General features: G+C 41.8%; 2 protein-coding genes across 4 annotated transcripts in view; one reads left to right on the top strand and one right to left on the bottom strand.

Moving 5' to 3' along the window:
* The first annotated feature begins 11,536 nt into the window (after window positions 1-11,536).
* Window positions 11,537-13,446, top strand: GCNT3 (glucosaminyl (N-acetyl) transferase 3, mucin type). The gene has a single exon (XM_039723227.1). The coding sequence runs from the start codon at window positions 11,642-11,644 to the stop codon at window positions 12,917-12,919; it is 1,278 nt and encodes a 425-aa protein (XP_039579161.1). The 5' UTR covers window positions 11,537-11,641; the 3' UTR covers window positions 12,920-13,446.
* A 5,251-nt stretch (window positions 13,447-18,697) lies between these two features.
* The window catches only part of GTF2A2 (general transcription factor IIA subunit 2), a 4,443-nt gene continuing 235 nt past the window's right edge, over window positions 18,698-22,905 (bottom strand). Inside the window, exons 2-5 of one of the 3 annotated variants that reach the window (XM_039722865.1) lie at window positions 22,521-22,723; window positions 22,059-22,163; window positions 20,651-20,777; window positions 18,698-19,012 (exon numbers count right to left, since the gene is read on the bottom strand). In XM_039722865.1, the coding sequence (XP_039578799.1) occupies window positions 18,987-19,012; window positions 20,651-20,777; window positions 22,059-22,163; window positions 22,521-22,661 (399 nt within the window). In that variant the 5' untranslated portion in view covers window positions 22,662-22,723 and the 3' untranslated portion in view covers window positions 18,698-18,986. Of the gene's footprint in view, window positions 19,013-20,650; window positions 20,778-22,058; window positions 22,164-22,520; window positions 22,900-22,905 lie in introns of those variants that run through there. The other 2 variants (XM_039722866.1, XM_039722867.1) reach the window with 2 other exon arrangements.

Raw genomic sequence — 22,905 nt, 5'->3', positions numbered from 1 at the left:
GAGAAGATTCTTCTCACTCTGAATACATTCATGGGATAAAATTTCCCCAGGAGATGACACAACTTATGACTTTCATTATAGGAAAGAAGATTTCTTGGATATGTATTATACAATTAGCTGTCAAGCCTTTTACTATTCTAAACAAAACCCCACAAAATCAGTCATCAAGTCTGTAACTCTGCCAGATTGGCAAAGAGAAACTGAACTGACAGTGTCAGAAAGGTGTGACAGGATTTACCAGGAATCAAACTGCCCAGAAGTGATACCAAATATGCCCTTTTCCCCTTGCACTGCACTGAACAGAATTGTGTAGTAAATATGCCAACAATTTAAAAACAAACATGAAGAGAGCTGTTAAGAGATAGTGTGGAAGTTCTACAATAATCCAGAAATAGCTTGATTATTCATGGAAGAAAATGAAGATCAATGATCTAGTTACAGTCAATTTGTTTCTCATATATCATATAAATTCATTATACAATGGAATAAGGCAGCTATATAGTAACTAAACAGCTTCAGCAGTGTTGTAGTGTTGCTGTCCTATTGGCAAGGTTTCGTACCTTCTAGGTGATTTTCACGAGCAGCTCCTCACAGCACTGACTCCTTCTTCTCAGCACAGCCAATAAACTCCATCTCTCATCTCAACTAACCAACCTACTCTTTTATAATTCCCCTCTTAATTGGATCCAGCTGTGGCCTATTAAGGGCAGGCTTGTTCTTAATGCTTGATAATTAGCACAGCTGTAACACCTTAGGGGTGAGATTACCTTCACCACTATCTCTAGTCTGTAGCCTCTTTGGGTTGATACTATTCCCATAGGAAGTGGAAGAAAATCTTGTCACATGAGGATGAGCAGAAACCACAAATCAATGCTGAGGGCACATCTGCACTACAAGGCCTTTCCCAGGACACCACGTGGTCTGTGTCACTGTGAAAGGCTTGTGTCACCACACCAGCAGAGCTGCTGGCCTGTACTGAGAGCAGTTCATCCTGAAATGAACTATTAAGTCACCCCCTTAAGTGCTATAGGGAGAGCTGGCCTAACCACTTACTTCCATGCTGGCAAAATTATGTTTATTGGAGGGTTTGCTGAGGCAGGTATTTTGCTGGGCCAAGTCTAAACTTAAATCCCCACAAATGCAACTACCCACTATGGTTATTGAAGTTCCACCTTCAATATCTCCATCTCAGGGTACTGCTTAGGGCGCCTCCCTAGCTCACCTCACTTCCTCTGAGGTGGAGGATGAAGCCATTTCAGCAAGATCTGTCCTTTGTAAGGTGGTAGATACTCCTCACATCTAAACTGGATGAGAATCCTGTTCTATTCATTTCCTTTTCCTTTCCTAACAAAGCTCTTCCACTTGGTTGCAAATTTGGCCTCCATCCTCTCTGTTCCAATGCTGCTGCAGACAGGGGCAGAGTAGGGGACAGGTTGAAGAGAAACGAGGAACAGGGCCTCCAGCCCACTCTAAATCCCAGCATCAGCTAGCCCCAGAATCTGCTGTGGGAAAGTCACCTTGGCTGCCCTGTGAGCATGACTGCTGGCAGCTCTCTTTTGATGCCACAAGCATCATCCACCACAGGATGATGCTTGTGGCCATGCTGGACAGCAGCAGGGACACAGGTGTGACCCAGCCTTGCAACCTTAGAGAAACTGTGTCAGAAAGCATTGCATGACAAACTCCAGATCAACCCACAAGGAATTACACACAGCACATTAAAGCAAATAGAGGCCAGGCTGTGGCACTTACGCTTTTCCTGGATCCTCCCTCCTGAGAACAAACACAAGACAGCAGGGAAAATAAATCTGACAGATAAGCTGCTCTTGAGAAATCTGCTGGCGGTGACACAGGTGTCACAAAAGCAAGCAAGCAAACACTGAAGACAAGACACAATTTCCATGCCAGTGCGTGCTTTGCACAAGGCTGAAAAGAACAGTGACAAGCCATACAAGACGAGGAAATGGCCCCAGGCTGCATCAGGGGAGGTTTAGACTGTGACAACCAAAAGTATTGCCAAGCACAAGAACAGGCTCCCCAGGAAAGTGGTTGAGTGACCAACCCTGGGGATAAAAGACTAAATGTGGACAGTAAAAGCAAGATGTGGCACTTTTGGACATGGTTTAGTGGTGGACTGAGCAGTGCTGGGCTGACAGCTGGACCTAGTGGTCTCAAAGGCCTTTTCCAAGCTAAACACTTCTAAGATTCCGCAATAGAGGCTACACCGGTTCTGTAGGAAGCAGAGATTTCCAAAGCATGTATTGTATATCCAGCGCTGTGATTAAGTTCATAGGTCCTAGTCAGGGAAGACACTAAGTGCACACCTTTCAGCAGATCTTATGTATTTGCAGACTTTATGCCTCCAGGTGCCCAAGAACATTCATGAGCTAAAATGCCAATCTAAATGAGGAAGATTAGCTTTATGATTAAGGCTTACATACTCACGTGGCACCTCATACTGTAAAAGCGATTACACAGAGAAAATATTTAACTTGTGAAAAACCCTGTGAGACACAGAAGATCACTTCTGCAAAAGGAAAGATCAAAAATGAAGATCAAAAAATTACATTACATTGTTTTTTACCAAAGCAAAGTCTAAAACTGAAAATGAATCTTATTCCCTGGCTAGCACTCTGAACATCCTTGTCCTCTCTGCGGCAGGAACAGTCTATCTTCTTTCTGCCTACCTTATTTCTTTATTGTTATACAGAGTAATAGCACTGGAAGAACACTGAAATATATGCCCAGATTCTATCCAAAGTGCACCTTTACTCAAAGTATTAAATTCTGTGAAATGTGTAGGCTAATTGAAAGATGGCATGACCAAAATTTATGTCATTAACTAGGATAAAGCAAGGTCAGACAGCATGGCTAAAAAAAATAATCTGAAAAGCATTTTTGCTTTATATACCACTTCTGGATTGTCTAAAAGTTCAGATTTCATCTACATACAGGCACACTTGTGTTTTACTGGTCATTAATGTGAACTGGTAACAGTTATCTAAATAGACATCAGAAGAGACAACTGAAAGTGTTCCCTTTTCTCTCTCTCACACAAACACATTTTTCATTTTTAATCCAAAAGTTTTCTATTTTCTAATAAAAGCACCACAAAATGTAAAAAAAGGCATGGAAAGAACTGAACAAATGCATAATTTGTCTGGAAAATGACTTCATTTAGTTTTTCTAGTAGCTTTAAAAGAATTATTTTCCAAGTATAGGCATAAACTGATGAGCTCCCATTAAAAGAATTTCTAGTGTATTCCTTCCTGGAGTTTAGTTAAATCCTTGTGGAAGAAAGCATGAGGACTGTAGAGAAAACACAGCCTCTTGTCCCTGTCTCACGCCTTTATAAAAAAGCTTGTGTGACGCTGACTCCTAGGTCACTGAAATGATCTGATAGAGAGAAGTGATTAAGTGGAAATCTTGACTCTTTTCTGATGTGGCTGCTCTCTCTCTTTAGTCATTCTGCTAGCACTGGCAAGGGAACTCAGAGCAAGCAGAGCCATCCCTCCTTTGACCACCAGGTGAGTGGGTTTATTGCATCCAGAGAGGTGCTAAGCTAAAAGCCCTGGTGTTCTTTAGGAAGGAGACATCGAGTTATTCTTGCATTGCTAAGCAGGCACTTGCCCAAGAACATTGTATTCACATATTTTAAAAACATAAAACTCATTCTGTAGTAATTTATGATTCTGCAAGGTGACAAAACCAAATTTGCTCATGTCATAAAATGAAGTAGAAATCTGCAGGAGAAAAGACAGCTGGTATTGCTTGAACAACAGACATGTTTGTATACAGCAAACAATAGTTTTTAACATAAAAAGATAAAGTTCTGTTTGTCACCATTACTTTGTGATTTGATTCAAAAACAGTGCTGCACAAAGCAAATAAAACCACACAGAACCAGTAATGTTCGAGGAGTGTTTTGACACAAAATTGTTCTCTCTTTCTAACCAGCAGTACGGGTCTTGGTGATTATTTTAGTCATGTTTTATTTGTTTTTCCTCTTGAAAAAAACAGCTTCCTTTGCCTTTTGCTTCCAGTGCCACTAACATATAAATTCCTATTAAAATTCACATTCTGTGTCTCAGCAGGATAGAGATTGGGACAGATGGGAGTATGTGTACATAGGAAACAGTCATTTCTAGCTGAGGGAGACTCTTCAAGAATATCCAAAAGGTAACAGGCAATGTGCTATACATACCTTCAGTGTCAGAGGCAGTGTCTAGTTCCAGCACACACTAAGAGAGAGAACAGGATTTGTTACTATGGATGAAAGTTCTCCCTCACAATGCCTTCATGTTGATACTGCTCAGCTCCTCACTGGAAACCACTGACAAGCTATAAAAAACATAAGGAGTAACTAGTTCACATTTAACTAATAAGACATGTACAGCTTTTTCACCACAAAAGAGTGTAATTCTATCAACTATCATATATGTCACACTGCTCAGAAGAGGCATATTATCTTTATATGTACACAATACAAACATAATTAACTTGAAGTTCAGAATTAGTAACTGGCAGAATGTCTCGCACTCATTATTTGAATCATCTGCTAGAAACAATAGAAGAATTTGAAATACAGTTGAACTCTTCACCCAGAGTTGAACAACAGGGCTAGTCAATGGAATCTAGCCAGTTTCCTGAGCTGTAAATTAACTTCAGTTTCATTAGAAACACAAGGTGAGAGGGGAACAGTATTAGAGGCAGATCCTGCAATATACTGGATTTGCCGGATCCTCTCTGTCAGCTGTCAGACAGAAGGTGTTGCTGATAGAGCCAGTAATTTGGCAAGGCTATATCTACTTCAAGTGCTTGTCTAATTTAGTCCCACTGTTAGGCCATTCAGTTGGTGTTGATGGTTGCAGAGTCCAGCACTGCACTCTGGCAATTTTTCATGGATTCTGAAGTTGAAAAGAAAAGCAGACAACGCTGAGATGACTCTGAAATACAGAGGAATTGCTTTTTGCAAGTATGGCATGCTTCAAGTGTTCCCTTTTAGGTGACTTTAAAAAAAAAGAGTTGCTTGTGTTTGGTTGTTTTTCAGTTGTTGGTTGTTTTGTTGTTTTGTTTTTTTCTTTTCCTGAAGACTTGTATCCTCCCTTCACCTTGCACTAAAAATGCTGGAGTTGCAAAGTGGGACTTGTACACTTTGCAGGTATTATTTACATTTGTAGCTGAAACTTGGCACTCCATCTAGAAGGCCTTTGACCGCATTGGCAGTTTTAAGCACACACAGAGTATTAATAGTGAACAAAATTGATGGCCTGAAGATAATCCCAAATTAATCATTAATGGAAGATCCAAACACAGCTGGAAACCAAAACATTGGACAAGTAATTTAAACCAATGCTCTTACAAAGGAAGGAAAGAAAAATGGACTCCTACCATCATCCTAGAAAAGATAATCTTTTGTTCAGTCTTAGAAAACTCTATGGACTACCAAGTATTTAACATTTGTTCTGGGTTTTTAGTACCTTGTTTCAAACAAGACCTTTTCTAACCCAGTTTTCAGCTCACTACACCTTTTATGGAGGTAGTAGAACAATGGAATGGTTTGGGTTCAAAGGGCAAAACTACCCAGATAATAATGCCAAAACTACCAGACTGTAGCTCATATCCTCCAGTGTGTGAATGTTTTCCCTCTTTTTTGGTCAAGAGAGTTTAGTCTGTGATATGTATTTTTTATCCAACCACAAAGACCACATTTCCTGACCCAGTTCTTTTCTACATGTTGAACATTCACACTAGTGAATATATATATGTGCCTGTCAAGTCTTAGCAGTAAAGAGACACAGCCATATTGATATTGCTGGTCAGATTTATGGTTTCTGCTACACTAACACTCATATAAGAAAAATATAAATATCTATTTTAAAAAAGGAAACAACAAACCACCAAGCAATTGATTGCATTTCCTCCGCCCATTACCTTTAGCAATGGTGGCTAACACCTTGTGTGAGCAGCAGGTGGGCAATGCCATCTGTATTGTAGGAACTCTGTCCCACACTGGCACAGCACAGGGCATCCTGCCACAACATCAGTCAGGATTTACACATCAGTGCTGGGATCTCACCATTTTCAGTGTGGAACAGTGTAGCCCTTTTTGCTGTATCATTTCCAAGTAGTTTCTAGGAGACCATGAACCATAACCTTCCTGAAATAAAGGAACATTAGTGCTCTTAAAGAACACCTTGTTTCAGTATGGAATCTATTGTTTGCTGAACTATACCCTTGCAAAGGGTGATAGTTTTCTTGGCATTCTTTTTTTTTACATTGTTTTTTGTAAGTTTGCCTGGGGAAGATGGGAGGGAAGAACAGTTCCAACTTACCAGCTTAGATGAACCCAGCCTTTATTGTCCAAGAACTGTTCCACAATTAGTCAAATACACATTTTGCAAACATTCTAAATTTTTATGCTTTAGCATGTGGCAAAATCTTTCTAGCCTAACTGTTTTTACATATACAACTCAGGAGCTTGGTATGGTTTTAGTGACAATTCCGGTGGTTTTTCTCTGAAACAACCCACAGAATTTCATCTCAGTTGTGACTAAGAAAAATGACCTGAATAATTTTTAACTGAAAATATATTTTATAGTACCATGTCACTCTTCTGCAAATTGTCTAACAACTAGTGATGCAGATATTCAAGTAGCTATTTTTATTTCATAACCATAAAGACATTGGCTCTATGACTTTCAGTTGCCAACAGAGTCCAGAGATTAAGTGATTAATAGCTACTTGTGACAACAAGCACAATTGCTTTAAAAAGGTGAGTGAAATATCCTGGAAACAGCTATTCACAATCTGTAATCTGAAGTAACCTAAAGACCAGCAAATCACTGAAACTCTCATTCAGGTATACGGACTATTCCAACAAGAGAAGTTAAGACACTCCACATTTTTAGCTAATATCAGAGCAAAGCTGAGTTTAAAGGTTCAGGTAAAAAATATGAAAATATCCATTTGAAGTAAAACAAAAATACACTTCTGTTCTTCCTCTCCATCTGATTTCAGTGAAAAAGAGTGTTTCAATTCACACAGTCCCACTCACATTTATTGCCACTGTTGTATAAACTGGACTTCTAACACCCTCACTGCTGAAACACAGAAGAAGTAGAAGTAGCAAAAAATACTTCATCCAAATCTAAAACTGAAAATAACATGAAGAGAAGGACATGCCAGTGTTGTGTCTTTTTAAGACTAAACTACTACTCCCCTTCCCACTGTTGAATTTGTATTTAAGGTGTTTTACCACAGGCCTACATTTTGGTACTCCTTCAAAACACACTATTTGCCTAAAACAAGTGCCAAAACTGTGGAGAATGGCATCACTTTGTAGGCAGAAAATTCACACCAGAAGGTTAAAAGCTATTGGGTTTTTTGGCTTGTTTTGGGGGTTTTTCGTGTTGTATATTTTTTAGTAAGTATAGTAAGCAGAAATACATATGCCAGCCTTTGATTTACTGACATCTAGCTCTACCATAACCATCTTTGTTCACAAAGATAAGCCCAGTCATGCTCATTTGCACACACTGAGGAGCATGACCTTCAGTCAGCTAAATCAATATTTCAGTCTTTGCACAGTAAATGCTCCTCAAAACCCAGCTCCTTCTTTGTCCCCCCCTGCAGGGGCAGGACACACCAGCACATAATAGGTGCCAGAGGAAAGATGCAATTGCTGTCTGCTGCATCAGCACCACAGATGCAGCACAGAACTGTTCCAGAATACAGATCCACATACTGAGGCACTGACTACTTGGAGGTGAGATGCTCAAACACCTCAGTGGTTCTAGACCTCAGCTGTTTACCTGCTGTACAGAAAGCTTCTTTTTTGCTATTGCTAACTTTTTCCCTGGAGATAGTTTACAGCAGTGTGAAAACATCACAGACAGACAAGCTGTAGAGATATCTTATAAGCATGAAAATAATGAAACAATAAGCAGTAAAAACCTTAAGGATTTTCTCTGACTTAAGTGCAGCTAATGTTTCTCCTAGCTTTGTATAAGGAAGCAGAAGTGTCAAGTGTATAGGAGAATTTTAAAGGGTGAAAATATGAAGTAAATAGATCACCTGAAACAAGGAAAAAATGGTACTACACACCCCACAACTGCATTTCCCCCTACAAAGTAATTTCATATTAACTTTTGCTGTAAACATGGCAGAAAAAGGCAGGGCACTCAAGCTGTTATTAAATATTTGGGTTTCTTTGCAGAATTGCAGCCAGAACAAGGGCAGCACATGGCGGGAACTTCAAACAGAACTGAATAGCCCACAACAACAGTTCTAGATGACAATCACCTTTTCCCCACCGATTCCTTCTCCTTTGCTTGTAGTGCATTCTATGAGTGTGAAGGTAAGGAGTGCTCTGTGTGAATCCTCCAAACATTGAGGGAAAATTTACTGAACTCAGCAATACCCATTCAGCAACTGGATAAAGTCCCAGCCCAAAGTATTCTTAGCCAGCTGTGGGACATTCAAGGGCAACTGTCACAGCATACTTAACAGCACACCTTGCAGTGGGGAGGGCCACAATACACAGAGTATCCCCATACAATTCCAGAGAGCTTCAAACCATACAGAGTAATGTCAGAAGGCTGCAAGCATCTGCCCTTTTTGTTCTTTAGCCCAGCCTTTTATCCCCATCACGTTCATGCACTGCCCCTGTGTGCCCTCTGCTCCCTGGGCACTCCATGGCTCATTGCTCACCTGCTTCTCACAGCTGTGCCCACTGGGGACAAGGGCCACAGCCCCACTCACAATCACCATGAACTGTGTACCTACAGGCAACCAGACCAGCTGTAGGTCTAAACATATTCAAATATTTCTGGGCAGCCACAGAGACATGAAAGCAACAATCTCCATTACACACAGGCTTTGGACATGATCTGTGTGGCAGCCCTCACTCTGTGCATGTGTCTGTGTGTTGTGGCAGACTCTCCACTTGTGACCAAATCGAACTGCACAGAACAGTGATAAATTGATAAAAGTTCTACCACAGAACAGAAACACCTAAAGTTCAGAATACTATTTAGACAGCTGAAAACAAGGCAAGAAATAAAACTAAAATGCTTTTAAGGGTAAAAGACAAAAACCTCTCTCAGTAACATTTGTGTCTATTTCAGAAAGTCCCTTATCTCTTAAGAAACAATCTCCTCAACAGGACGGTTATAATGGGGTTTTCACTGGGAGAAATGTACAAAATTAAATCCATTCTTTTTAGTTCTTTATTCCTGTAGCCGTGAACTCCTCTATCATCTGTCTAAAAGAGTTTTGTTTTCTGTTTTGTTTATATTTCCCATGATGTATGAAGCAACCCTTTCCTGGAAACAATGCAGCATGAGCTAATGTATTTATGATCCCCAGTATCACTGTGTTTTCTTTGTGTTACATCCTTCAAGAAAAAAACAGGTTTTCTTGCCCAAGGACATAGTCCAGCTTAGAGTGTTGGGCACCACAGTCAGAAACAGTCCCAGTCTTAAGAGTGGTTTAAAGGAAATTCTTTTAAATATCTTTACCAGCATCATCCTATTTATTTGCCTGTCTCTTCAGCAATCTGTATAAGGTGAGTAATGCTTTATCACCCTATTATGCTTTATTATAAAAATGTAATAAGGAAACTCGTTATACTTTATGAGCAGTGTTCAGCTGTTGTGTAAAATTTCAAGTAACCAATACTATCCTATCCTGTAAGCTACAGGTGAATTATGATTGTCTACTTTGGCTTTTTTCTAAGCCATACTCACTTATGCTCTTCAGTCCAGCAATTTTGTATTGGATCAAAGCAGAAATCCTCTGACTTCACTGAAAGTGCACCAGAGGTCCAGAAAGAGCAGAGCAATGAGTCTGCAGCTGTAAGGTGAATAGCATCAGGCAGGGCTCAGTTAAATAACAGGAACTGGTATGTGTGCTACAAAAATTATTGTGGTTGGATATTTTACTTACTGCTTTTTCCTGGTACCTTTTTATGTCCTTTCTGAATCAAGGTCAGAGGTACTGCATGTAGTGCTTTCAAAACATTTGTCACAAACCAACAATGAAGCAGAACGCTGAAAGGAAAATTAACATCCAACAGTTTCTTCAAAGATGAACTTGACATATATCTTGTCATCAAACTGAGCCAAGACTCTGCCACTGGGCATGCAATCTCAGCAGCTTGTAACAATACAGTTTGAACTGTTAGTACAGGACTTTGACACGTAATTCAGTTGAAATTAAACAGAAGCAAGCAGAAGAGGAAGTCTATAATCAGACAGTTTCCAGTTTCAAAAAGCAGAACGTGCACAAGGTTCATCATGTTAAAGTTTTACAGATAAAGTGTACCTATACAATATACTTATATTTGCATATTATTTATTTTAAAACCTCAGTACTTCCTTGTTCACTTCCCACCTGTGCTTTGTTCACTTTCCCACTCTGGAGTATGTGCCAAATACTCCATATAAAAAGAACACTGAAAGTTCTGGTGTCTGAAGATACATAATGAGAAAGCTATCATGAAATTTTCCAAATGTTTGTTGGTAATTTTAAAACTATAAACTCAAAACTATAAGCCAAACATAATCCCATGATTTTTAGATAAGTATCACAATACCAGCAGAGACAGTAAAAAAAATCTGAACAGCCAAGAAGATGGAAGTGTAATTTTTTCTCAATTTCTGTCACAGTTCACAGGAAATACTGATTTTTAAAAGAATAGTTCTTTTGAAATTTAAAAGAATAGTTCTTTTGAAAAGAGCCATTACTACTTGACACAAATAACATTCCTTATGTGAACACAAATGAAAAAAGTGGAATATAGTGGTTCACAAGAGGATACTGTATCTTACTACAAGATGTGTACTTGACAGCAAATTACATACAAAGTATACCTAGGAAAAATTTTGCTTAAATAGCAGTCAGTGACAGTATCACGAATTTTGCTTAATACTTTATTACATAACCAAAAATTAAAGGAAGATCAGAGCCAGCCTAAGTATTTTTAGGTGTGGACCTGCAAAATAATTTTACAGGCCTCATGCAGGGTTAGGTATTTCTCACATAACCAGTCCAAATAACTCTGGAGAGAGGCAGCAAGCTGATTCACCATGAGTTTAAGTTACCTATTACCTATAAACCTGAATATCTACAAGTCTCTGACACATTATGTATACCACAGAAGTTCAGATTGTGCAGACTCTTGCCTGTTTCGGGAGTCAAACTGTCTGGACTCCAACAAACCTGCTGCTTGAAGTTAGTAGAGACGTTAACACCCACACCTTCTCCCATCGAATTTTTTGTGAAGACATTAGCGCACATCCTCCCTATCAATCAGAACACTGGAAAAGCAGGTTAGACACCAAAGTAATCTAGTAAAATCTTTCAAAAAAGGTTAAAAAATTACAGAGGGTTAAATTCTAGAGGAATTTTTCTTGCGTTACGTGTTGGACAGGGGTAAGATGAAATATCATGTTTTAAACAGACACAGAAGATATAGAACCACCCCCAGTGTTGATAAAACCAAACAGAGCCACGCCACGGGGAGGGAGGGGACTGTTGTTCACCTGCGGCCGCACCGGGATCGCCCGGGCACTGCTTCCCCAGCTGGCGGAGGCTGCAGGTGCCGGGCTGCCAGCGGCGGGGGCAGAGCCCGGGCGGGATGCAGCGCTGGCAGCGGGCCCCGGCGGCGCGGCGGCGCTGGGCGCTGCTGCTCGGGCCGCTGGCGCTGCTGGCCGCCGCGCTGGGGCTGCGCGGCACCGCCCGCCCCGGCCCCGCCGACCGCTCGCGCCTCTACCGCGGGCTGGAGCTCTCCCCCAGCCGCGGCATCAACTGCTCGGGGGTGGTCCGCGGCGACCAGACAGCCATCGAGAGGGCGCAGCTCAACAACCTGGAGGTGGCGAAGAGAAGGGTTTCACCGACGCCCGGCGAGTACCTGAACATTACGAGGGACTGCAGAGCCTTCAAGGAGAGCCGGCGCTACATCGAGTTCCCGCTCAGCCAGGAGGAGGAGGAGTTCCCCATCGCCTACTCCATGATCATCCACCACAAAATCGACATGTTTGAGCGGCTCCTGCGGTCCGTCTACGCCCCCCAGAATCTCTACTGCGTCCATGTAGACAGCAAAGCCCCGGCCGCCTTCCAGGAGGCCGTGAGGGCCATTGCCGCCTGCTTCCCCAATGTCTTCGTGGCCAGCCGCCTGGAGAGCGTGGTCTACGCCTCCTGGTCGCGGGTGCAGGCCGACCTCAACTGCATGCAGGACCTGCTGCAGAGCCCCGTGCCGTGGCGCTACCTCATCAACACCTGCGGCACCGACTTCCCCATCAAGACCAACGCCGAGATGGTGCGGGCGCTGCAGCTGCTGCAGGGCCAGAACACCATGGAGTCGGAGAGGCCCTCGGCCGCCAAGCAGCAGCGCTGGCAGTACCACCACGAGGTGGGCGAGACCATCTCCCGCACTGCCCAGAAGAAACCGCCCCCGCCCCACAGCTACCCCATGTTCACGGGCAGCGCGTACAACGCCCTCACACGGGACTTCGTGCGGTACGTCTTCGAGAACCCCACAGCACAAAAGTTCCTCGAGTGGTCCAAGGACACCTACAGCCCTGACGAGTACGTCTGGGCCACCCTGAACCGCATGCCGGGCGTGCCGGGGGGCACGCCCCTCAGCGATAAGTTCCAGCTCTCGGACATGAACGCCCTTCCCCGCCTGGTCAAGTGGGAGTACCTGGAGGGGGACATCAGCAAGGGCGCGCCCTACCCGCCCTGCACCGGCCGCCACCAGCGCTCCATCTGCATCTACGGGGTGGGCGACGTGCCCTGGATGCTGCAGCAACACCATCTCCTGGCCAACAAGTTCGACCCCGAGGTGGACGATGCGGCCGTCCAGTGTCTCGAGGAGTACCTGCGCCACAAGGCCCTGTACGGCCGGGGGCTCTGAGGGGGAGGGAGCCGCGGACACTCTGGCCAGCACCTGCTGCCTTCCGTGGGCGAGCGCACCACGGCGCCTCGGGGACAGCGGCAGAGGATGCCCTGAGGGGCCCCGAGGAGAAGCCCCGCGGGGCTCTCACAGGGCCGGACGGACGGACAGACGGGCGGGGCGGCCCGGCGGAGCGAAGGGCCGGTGCGGAAGGGCGGGAGGCTCAGCCCCGGCCCGCGGGGGCCCTCACGGGGCTCTCCCCAGAGCCGCCCGAGGAGGCGGGCGCGGCCCTGTGCAGCCCCTTCCGAGTCTGTGGGCAAAGGGCAGCCCGACTCACGGTGCCCCCAGGTGTCATCTCCGGCAGAGATGAAACGATGATTAATTTGCTTTTCCACACAGCACCTGGCAGCCGCCCGCCCGTTCGTGGCACCCGCAGCGCTGCTCAGCTGAACATCTGGCGGCTGATTTCGCCTCACTTTAAACTTCTACTCTATCAAAACTCGTTAATCGTTAAAAGCCAACCTTCAATAAAATCCAAGGTAGTAAAATACATAGCGGTTCGGTGTTTTATGTCCTCTGAGAATGGTTTGTGCTGCTGCTGGCAAAAAAGCAGGCAGCATTAAACCAGTTAACCCTTTGCGCACCCACTTCTCCGTCTGAAACACAGGCACACAGTGGTGTGCAAACCATGATTTTCCAAAATCTACATCTCTCTTCCCACCCTCCCCAACCCCCCCAAAAAATATTTTGGTGATATTTCAATACTGTAATTACCATATCCATTAATGGACAATGAACAAAGCAATCACTTAACACATTGGGGTTTTTTAAGTTTCTAGTAGCTGAAAGGAAGATTTGCAAACTTGTGTATTTCACCCACGTACTTTTCTCACCTTCTCATATTAAAGCTTGCCACTTTCCATGGATCCAACAGCTTTTCATACCTGTAAGGCTAAGGGATTAATGCCGTTGTCTTTATTTTAAAAAAAATCTATTCAAGTAACTTTCTTGTAAGTAAACACTCACCTTTACAAATTTAAGGTCTACAGTGGAGAATTAGCATTATACAAAGAACATCTGAAGCAATTCCCTAACACCAGGCTACATTTAGATGAAGTTATGACTGCAGTCACAAGGATATTTAAAACTGATTTAAATAGGATGAGAAGATGAAGTAACTGAGTGGAAAAGGTGTGTCATTGCAAGTTTGTTAGACATTTTAAAGTGAACTTGGTTGTAAAACAGTGATTTTTAAAATGCCATGGTTATTTCACCAGCATTTCACCAGACAGCAACAGCAAATACTGGGAAAAAAGCTCTCAAACATAAATACCCAATGTATCATTGGGCATTTGTTTATGCAAAAAGAGCAAATAAAGAGAATTACTGATCCAGGGGGGAGCTGTTTTCAACTTAGGTCAGCGGACATTTGCTTAAGAGATTAAAACTTTATGCTAACCTGATGGTAACATATATGCTTTTGAAATGGTTTCAGCAGCAAATTCAACAGTAAACAGAAATTATCTCCATGTTTAGAACATTCTTTTAGAACAGACAAAACTTCTCTGGTGACTTAGGGTAAGAACTCAAGTCTCCCACCATAGAAGACACTATCAAACCACTGCTGCCTAGCCTGATTTTGCTTCTTAGAACTCTTTCACTTACTTTAAATTAATACATATTAGTTCAAACTAGTGCTAAGGGGTTTATTGGAGGCTGGGATACATTCAGGTTTCTGGACTGAAACAGGCAGAGAAGGGTCACCATGTTTCTAACTGTGGCACAGTGTTGTCTTTTTCCCTTAGAAAATGGAGGAAAAATGTGCATATTCTTGGAGACAAAAAAATGCCCATACTTAACAGTTCTAAGAAATTGCATCAAACCCAAATCCATCCATGAAATGGATGTTTGTAAACACTAAATAATTTATTTCTTAAAGAACAAAGGTGTTTGAGGGGCTGGAAGGAATCCCAGCTTGAAATAGTGAAAGATCACTGAATGAGGGACCTCTCTATTATTTTGTAAATATACTTGCAGAGAAAGATACATACTTACAAGTTACTTACAGACTTGTCAACAGTAATTTTTATCCCCTTTACTTTGTAAATATGTTTAACTTCTTCAGCTGTTCCTTCTCAGAAACATGAAGTATTTCTCGTACACACTGTAATAAGTGTTTCATTTGTTGCCAGACACAAAAATGTTACAGAGAGGCAGAGACAAGAATTTACATTGGGGGTGCAAAGTGCCACTTCAAATCTGTTCCACGGTAACCCTTTCAGCAACGTCAAAATATTTTTTCTTTTAATGTTACTCGCTGCAATCTTTGCCCTTCCTGGTGAGACCTGAAGACAGAGAACCTAAGCATTTATCCAGATTTGAAAGAGCTTGCTCATAGAACAGGAAGGCATCAAGTGAAGCCAGCATACCACAAAGCCAGTTTGGTGACTCAGTAGGAGGGACAGCAGTGATCTGACAACACAGCCCAGGCAGCCCTCCCGTTCAGAGATCACTGCTTTGGGTGAAAATGACTCTTCTGGAGCCATCACCTGCAGAGGCAAACAACTCGCAAACCTCAACGTCCAATTTTCTTGATCCAAAGGAAATTTCCTGTTTCTAATGGTATTACTATCCAGAATTCCTCTCAGATGATTTGATTGCAAAAACGAAGGCTATCTTGTGCAAATTTATTTTCAAATCACTTCTTTTAGCAGTGACCTAATTTCTTCTGAAAGAATGAGCCTACTCCCAAGTGCTTAAGGTGAACTAAGACAAAAAGATTCTTACAAAGGGATGTTCTCAGCATATCCTCTTTCAAAGTCATTAGGAATGTCATATTTATGGGTGCAGTCATACATCAAAGCAGTGATGTCTCTGCCATTAGAAATGGCAGTAAAAACCACCCTTCAACTCTAATACAGAACTCTGCCTTGCAGAGATCTCAAAGGACGTTAGAAATCAGACAGCTGGCATCTTAGAAAGCTGGCAACAGAGCACAGAGAAATCATGTAACTTGCCAGTTACTTGTAGAAATGAGAAAAGAATGAATTTGGAATAGAGTAGGACCAGCCCAAAGTAACACAATCACATCAGATTATAGGACCACCTCCAAAAATAGGTTAAAGCCCATATGAAATTCATCAGTAAAATCATGGCTGTCCAATTGGAAGTCATATCAGAAATATTAACTTTGTGTAGTAAAAAATCTACTTCTGACACTTCTGTCTACAATTGTTAACCAACAACTTGAACTCTAGATAAGCCACCAGTTATTTAAGGAGGTAATATGCTGCAAATTTACCTTTCAAGAAGTGCACGGGAGGCAGATGAAACTATAATTCTGAGATTTAACAACAGATTTATTTTTCTGGTTTAAACCTGTCTTTATGTTTTATTTCCAATTGGTTTTCACTTTATTTTTACAAGAACAATGTGGCTTATTACATACTTGCACAACAGGTCTTTTTAGCTTTAGTTAGGAGGATCTATTTCCTTCTTGCTTGACATTTGATACTTTTTATGATCATCTCTGAGATGCCCTATAATAAAGAGATGGGTCAATGAAAATGAATTTGGAGGAAAACAGGTAATAAATTCTAAAGAAACAAAAAGTAATATAGAACAATATGAACACAATAAAGGTATCTGCAGTCATGGGTAAAATTGATTCAGGGAGCAGGGTTAGGGTGTTCTTTTTCTTCTGACTGCAACAGCAGTGACCACTAAATGTTAACTAACCTCTGTGAAGAATATTCCACTTCCTTGAACGATGCAGGTTCTTTTAGCACAAGATGCAAACCAATATGTTAATATATCTGTAAATTACTACCTCCTAGTCCACAATGGCTAATCCTAACAAAAACCACCCTTTAGGTTACAGAGAAGACAAAGTTCACGTCTCCCAGTACAGTCTTACTAAAGTTCTTTGTGACATGCTCCTACTTTCCTCCCCACCCAAAAGTTTTGACTACAAAAAAGCAAATCCAGGTCAGTAGGACCTTGACTGAAATCCTACACCCCTAAGCTGCCAAGATCCTCAAAGACAAGTATCTGTGCTTTGAGTAACTCTACCTCACTGTGCCTAGTCATCATGCAGACGTACATGATGATCCTCATTAAACTTGTCTTCTGGAAATTCATCATAAATTCTTCCTGCTCTGCACTTTAAATTTGTGCCTCTCTGATAACATTTGAAGTCAGGTATTGACATCCTTGACTGAGCAAACAGCTTACATCAGGTAACATCCTGGTTTGCACACCTATGGAATTGACAAAATCCTTTTTCTTGGAAACCATGTTTAAACAGGCAGTCATCCACAGCCAGTTCTGCACTGGTATTTACTCTTCCCTTCACCTTCTTTAAGTTAATTTACTTTCTAAATAGAAACATCTATTCCAGTTCAATAGTGCAAAGGTATATTTTACTTTCTGTCTGCTGCCGAGAAGTGGAAGCAATTATGATCCTTCTAAAGAAAATCAACAATGAAATAAATAAATGAAAAAGTCTGGAACGCTACAGGCAAAGAAGAACCAGACAGGCAGCAGCTGTGTGCTGATGTTCCAGCAAGTGAAATGACGTGTCTTCCAGTAGATATTACAGAAGTTTATTACAGCAGAAGTGCAGCTGATGCTTTTAGTTGTAAATTCAATCTTCCGAGACCACAAAGTACATTAATCACATCAACTTGGCAGGATTAGCTGAAATTCAAAGCAAAAAATAGCAAGCGGCAAGAAAGTTATGGAGAGCAAAGCAACAAAAAGCAGAAAGAACATTGGCACCAGACCACCTTAACTTCCCTTTGCTCCCTGCTCCTTCTGTGAACAGAAACCACCTCCACAGAAGGAGCAGATCCAGCACAAACACCATCCCAGAAGTACGGCTAAAGCCTGGAGTGACAGGACAAGGGGGAATGCCTTCAAACTGAGAGAGGGTTGGTTTAGATAATAGGAGGAAATTCTTCCCTGTGAGGGTGATGAGACACTAGAACAGGTTGCCCAGAGAAGCTGTGGCTGTCCCATTCCTGGAATTGCTCAAGGCCAAGTTGGACAGGGCTTGGAGCAACCTGAGATAGTGGAAAGTGTCCCTGTCCATGGCAGGGGGCTGGAATGAGATCATCCTTAAGGTCCCTTCAAACCCTGGCCATTCTATTTCTAATGCACACTTAATTGGAACAAAATAAAAGATATAACTATTTGCATTAGGAGAGTCAAAAGGCTACAGAGAACTTGAAATGGAGAAGTCTGTCTAGAGACAGGAAGAGATTACAAGTAGTTGGAGGTCAGAACAGCAAATTTTTATACTTGTATGAGTTGAAATTCGGTTTACCACATGATTATTAGAAAACAAAAAAAGTTTAAACCTAGAAGATTGAGTCTGATGTAGAACAAGAGAAGACTATGGGACAGATACACATTTGTATCCCTTAAGACAAAAACAGATACTTATTGTGCAATTGAAATAAAAGGAACTTGTCTGTTCTTTTCATTTCAAAAATGGTTACTTACCATCTGCAGTGTGCAGTGAAGGGCAGGGCACGTAGCAGAGCTATTTATAATCAGGAAAATGCAGTCACAAAAACACAAATATGCTGTCCAGCAAGAGCTGCTAAGCTTTTGCTGATGTCCTCCTCCAGCATTCTGTAACAGACATTTCTTGCAATACCTAACAGTGCAACCACGCTTGGAACCCTGTAACTGAAAGACTTTTTCATTTGCAACATTTCTCTAAACACACTTAGAAAATTTTGGGGAAATATGGTATGTTAATGCTAGTTTTAAACAAAGTTTTCCAATGATCACTCTTTCAAAAGTTTTTAAATAAAAGTTTATTACAGAAATTATTTTGAACAAAAAAAGACAACAGTATCTCTTGTAATTAAAAAAAAAGGTAACAATATATTCATGCCCTATAAGTTGAAATGAAGAAATGCTACAGGTATTTCTTCCACTGTCATTCTGTGGTGCTTTCTAGTATGGATTAACTCACATCTGCATCACAGGAATTGAGTATGATCAGTCCCTCTCCATGCTTCTCTCCAGAAAGTGCTGCATCTTAACAGAAAATATTGCAGACAAACCACAGGTCTATTCATTCTGCAGTATTGGAACCAGTGTCTAGGAAAGAAAAGAGAAAGTGAGACAAATACACACCCCCACTGAAAACAGAACCAAGAACTTTCTCTAGTATCTTCCCCAAGTTCTAAAGAATTCCCCAAGCATTTTAGAACATGTTCTGTACCTACACTATTGTCTCTACTGCTCTCAAGCCATGCATGAACTGCTTGTGCTGCTTCACCTCACTTAGCAACACTGAGAAGAGCCAGCACAGAACTCCAGAGCTGTATTAATATTAAAAATATTAAAAGCTTTGCTCTAACATCTAACAATACACAAACTCTTTACTGCAGTCAGCCACAAGCACATCTGGCTATCATCTACTAAGGTTTTTGCACATCCAACACCATAAGCTCTGGTGGAGTGTGGGCTGCAGCTTATCATGTATTTTGAAATAGATGCAAGAATGAGCATGATCTTCATAAAGCAACTCAGACCAATTCTCTGTTCTTTTTGTCACAATCACCAGTTAATGTCAGTGCATTTTTGATACACTACCATTAATGTTTTCTTGTTTTTAGAGTTGTGGAAAAAGTATATATGTAACTCAAATATGGGGAATGACAAGCCAGTGTTTAGTACTGTTCCTTCAACAAGTCAGCTTCTCGTGGGAAAAAAAAAAGGTTGTAATGTTAATAGCAACTTCAAGTCAGCCAGTTTAAATCTTATCTGCACAATTTATCAGGAATGAAAATGATTAATACTTGAAAAGTAAAGTTTCCTCCACTAGCTATAATAAGCACACAAAAACCAAGCAGTAAGATTATATGCTTGGCTAATAGCAGAAGTTGAGAAAACAATAAATTCTGTCAACTCTTTAGAACTACAACTTGAAGGGACTATTGTAAGCATGCCAGGGTCAGGAAGCCATGAAGAACTTGTTTCAGAGGTCTATGGTGCATTTAAATAAAGCCTTTTCCATGCTCAGTTCCTGCTTTTAGCATCACTCTCTGAGGATGAAACAAGCAGCACCATTTCACACAGCTTTAGCAATATTCTCCCACATTGATGGTTTTAAAACTTATAAAGCAGCTTGCCACAAAAGTCACTGAATTACTTTTCCCAGTAAAGAATCTCAAGGGACATGGACAAAAGTAATCCAGTCAAGCAGATATGGATTGTAAACTCCCACAAGCAGTGTACAAACAGAGGGTCTGTTAAGCAACAAGTAAGTCTTATGACTTGCAAATGCACGCAAAACCTTTTCATGGGATTGTGTCCCCAGCTATCAAACCCAGAGAATGACTGCTTAGACACTTTTCTCAGACAATTCCTTGCTCAGACAGTTGAAGCACTCTTTGGATTCAGTAAAACATGGTGCTATCCTAACAAATAAGTTAGTACTAGAAAACTCACTACACAGAAAATAAAGATTACTTCTAATTGCTCTAGTACTGTGTACTTCCCAGCAACAGGTGCACAGCAGCCCCTAACACGGTTCTACCTCAGTGCCTGTGAGGCAGGGAAGCATTTAGCTGGCTTTTGTTTCATCTCTCATCAGATGTAAAAGGGAATACAGAGCCCTACTTCCGTCTATGCCATACAGTCAACCTGGCTTTAGTAAGACATTTAGTCAAAGCTTTCAAAAAACCAGCAAGTCTCATGTCTCAGCCTATTTATGCCATATTTCATACTTACTTTTTCCATCACATGCTACAATTTTCACTTTATCCACTTTGACAAGTTCGGTGACCTCCCTAAATTCCACGTCATTCAGTACAAATGTCCACACATTGTCACAGAACCTGTATGTGTTCAGAGACCCCTAAAAAACACAAGAGACATTTTCTACAGGATGCATCTCAAAAGCAACAGAAAATGATGAGTATCTACTGAACCATTACCTTCTAGAACAGATTGCTACAAAGCCAACGTGGACCTGAACACATACAAACTGGCAAGCAAGCAGTTCTGAGGAAAACTGGAGTTTAAATGCCCTCCAGTGGCTGAAATTCTCAAGACCGTGGAGTTACAGGATATCCAAGGGGAGGCTCCTCAGGTAGGCACAGTTTTACAATTTTTCTAGTGTATACAAAGGATCAGTAGCAGGAAACATTTCTTAAAATATTGGGCCATTAGAAAAATCAGATAGAGCAGTGATCATAACAATATGTGAATTCTGCAATTGTTTAAACAAAGTGACAGCTTAAATAAAAAGTCATGACAAAACTGACATATGTGACAGAAAGGGGTATCCCTCCAATTTGATGTATTACTGAGGATGACAATATGGAAAACTTCTGACCTTCACTTTTACATATTTTAAATTGACATTCTTGAACTTAGAACTTAAGCTCCAAGTAACATTTTTAAATTTATCCACTAAACACATGCTAAGCTGTTTTTTATACCACACTACATATACAAAACAATTTAGGTGTGCTAGAGAAATTATGCTATTTTTAACATCTCTGTATTGTTTAAAAATCTAGTCTTTAGAAACCCACATCATGCATGTGTTCTACATAGACTGTAGAGAAGTACTACAACAAAAGTTAACATGAAGCTGGGTTTTGTGCTTTTTTCCTTAACATTACATTCAAGCTGACATTTAACAACTTGCTGGCTGTCTAACATCAGTTAGGGCGGCTTACAGGGAACACTTTTTCCAACTTATTTTTCTATGATACCTACAGAAAATAGCTACTAAATGATCCAGTGAAAGGGTGGATCTAAAACTCTCTATTCTCTCTTCCCATTACCCATGTGGCTGAATTACCGGCCTCATCCCACTTTTGCTAGGGACAGCTGCAAGAAGCAGAATTCTCCCTCCTCATCTGCAAGACACTGAGGATGGCAATGTTATCCACCAAAAAAGCAATTCCCTCTTCCCAGCACCTGATTTCTGCATTCACTCAAAAGCTCCCTGGCAGACCAAGGCACCGAGCCTTACAGCTGCACACACAATGTACATGGAAACAGTCATTATCAGAGCCAAAATCAACCCTCTGAAGCTCCTGATTAGAGCACACAGCTTTAAATGACATTCTGCACCAACACTTAGCTGCTGTACCTCATGTAAAACTTTAAGATATCATTTCCTTACCCTGAAATTGACTCTGTTCCTGACTCGCTGTGCCAGTGCTGAATTTATAGCTTTATCAAACTGAAGGAGCACCTGAAGGGCCAACTGAGGTGTGATTTGCTGTGACTGAAGCAGTTGAAAAGAAAACAAGTTTTGAGTTGTTTCAAACATGCAGTATAAGTTAAAAACGTCAAAACAAAAGTCACTTCAATGAAACAGGCCTCTAGAAGAACAATCTACAAAAAAAATGCTCCTGTATTTATTTTCATTTTTGTATTTCAATCCTGTATCACACAAAGATCTCTCATAATAAATATTTACTGGAAATAACCAGAGGAACAGCAAATTGACTCCCATGTTCCAGTTAAGCTGGCTGTTAATTTACTGAGCCACATGAGATTATGCCACTCACAGAAAACACTTTCCTTTACCCAGAACGTAAAGAAAAGCACACCACAAGTGAACGGAGCACCAAACCCTTACGATTTCAATCAGGAACGACAAAGCCGTTTGGATACAAACTTCTGCCTTTATTAAGCGATGGCCCCCAACCTGTATGAGCTCGTCCAGACTCTCCTGCAGGCTGTTGCCCAGCGTGGTGTTCCTATAGAGCTGATAGGCCATGGTTCGCCGGCAGCGCTGGACACCTCCTGCTCATCCACGGCTGCGCGCCCGGGCTCTGCTCGCTCTCATGGGAAACAAACAAAGGCAACAGTAAAACCCTCCGCGCCCGCAGCCCAGCCCGCGGGGCACGCACCGCGTACCAAACAAAACCGCCCCGCAACGCCGCCCGACCCTGGGCGCGCTCCGCCGCCGGGGCCGCACAACCACAGCCATTCCGGGCGGGAGCCGGGCACCGCGCGGCCCC

This window comes from Passer montanus, unplaced genomic scaffold (assembly GCF_014805655.1).
Source record: "Passer montanus isolate IOZ18808 unplaced genomic scaffold, ASM1480565v1 scaffold5, whole genome shotgun sequence".
NCBI classification, from domain to species: domain Eukaryota; kingdom Metazoa; phylum Chordata; class Aves; order Passeriformes; family Passeridae; genus Passer; species Passer montanus.
Note: the sequence above shows the minus strand (reverse complement) of the source record. Positions and strands in the feature narration are given on the sequence as shown.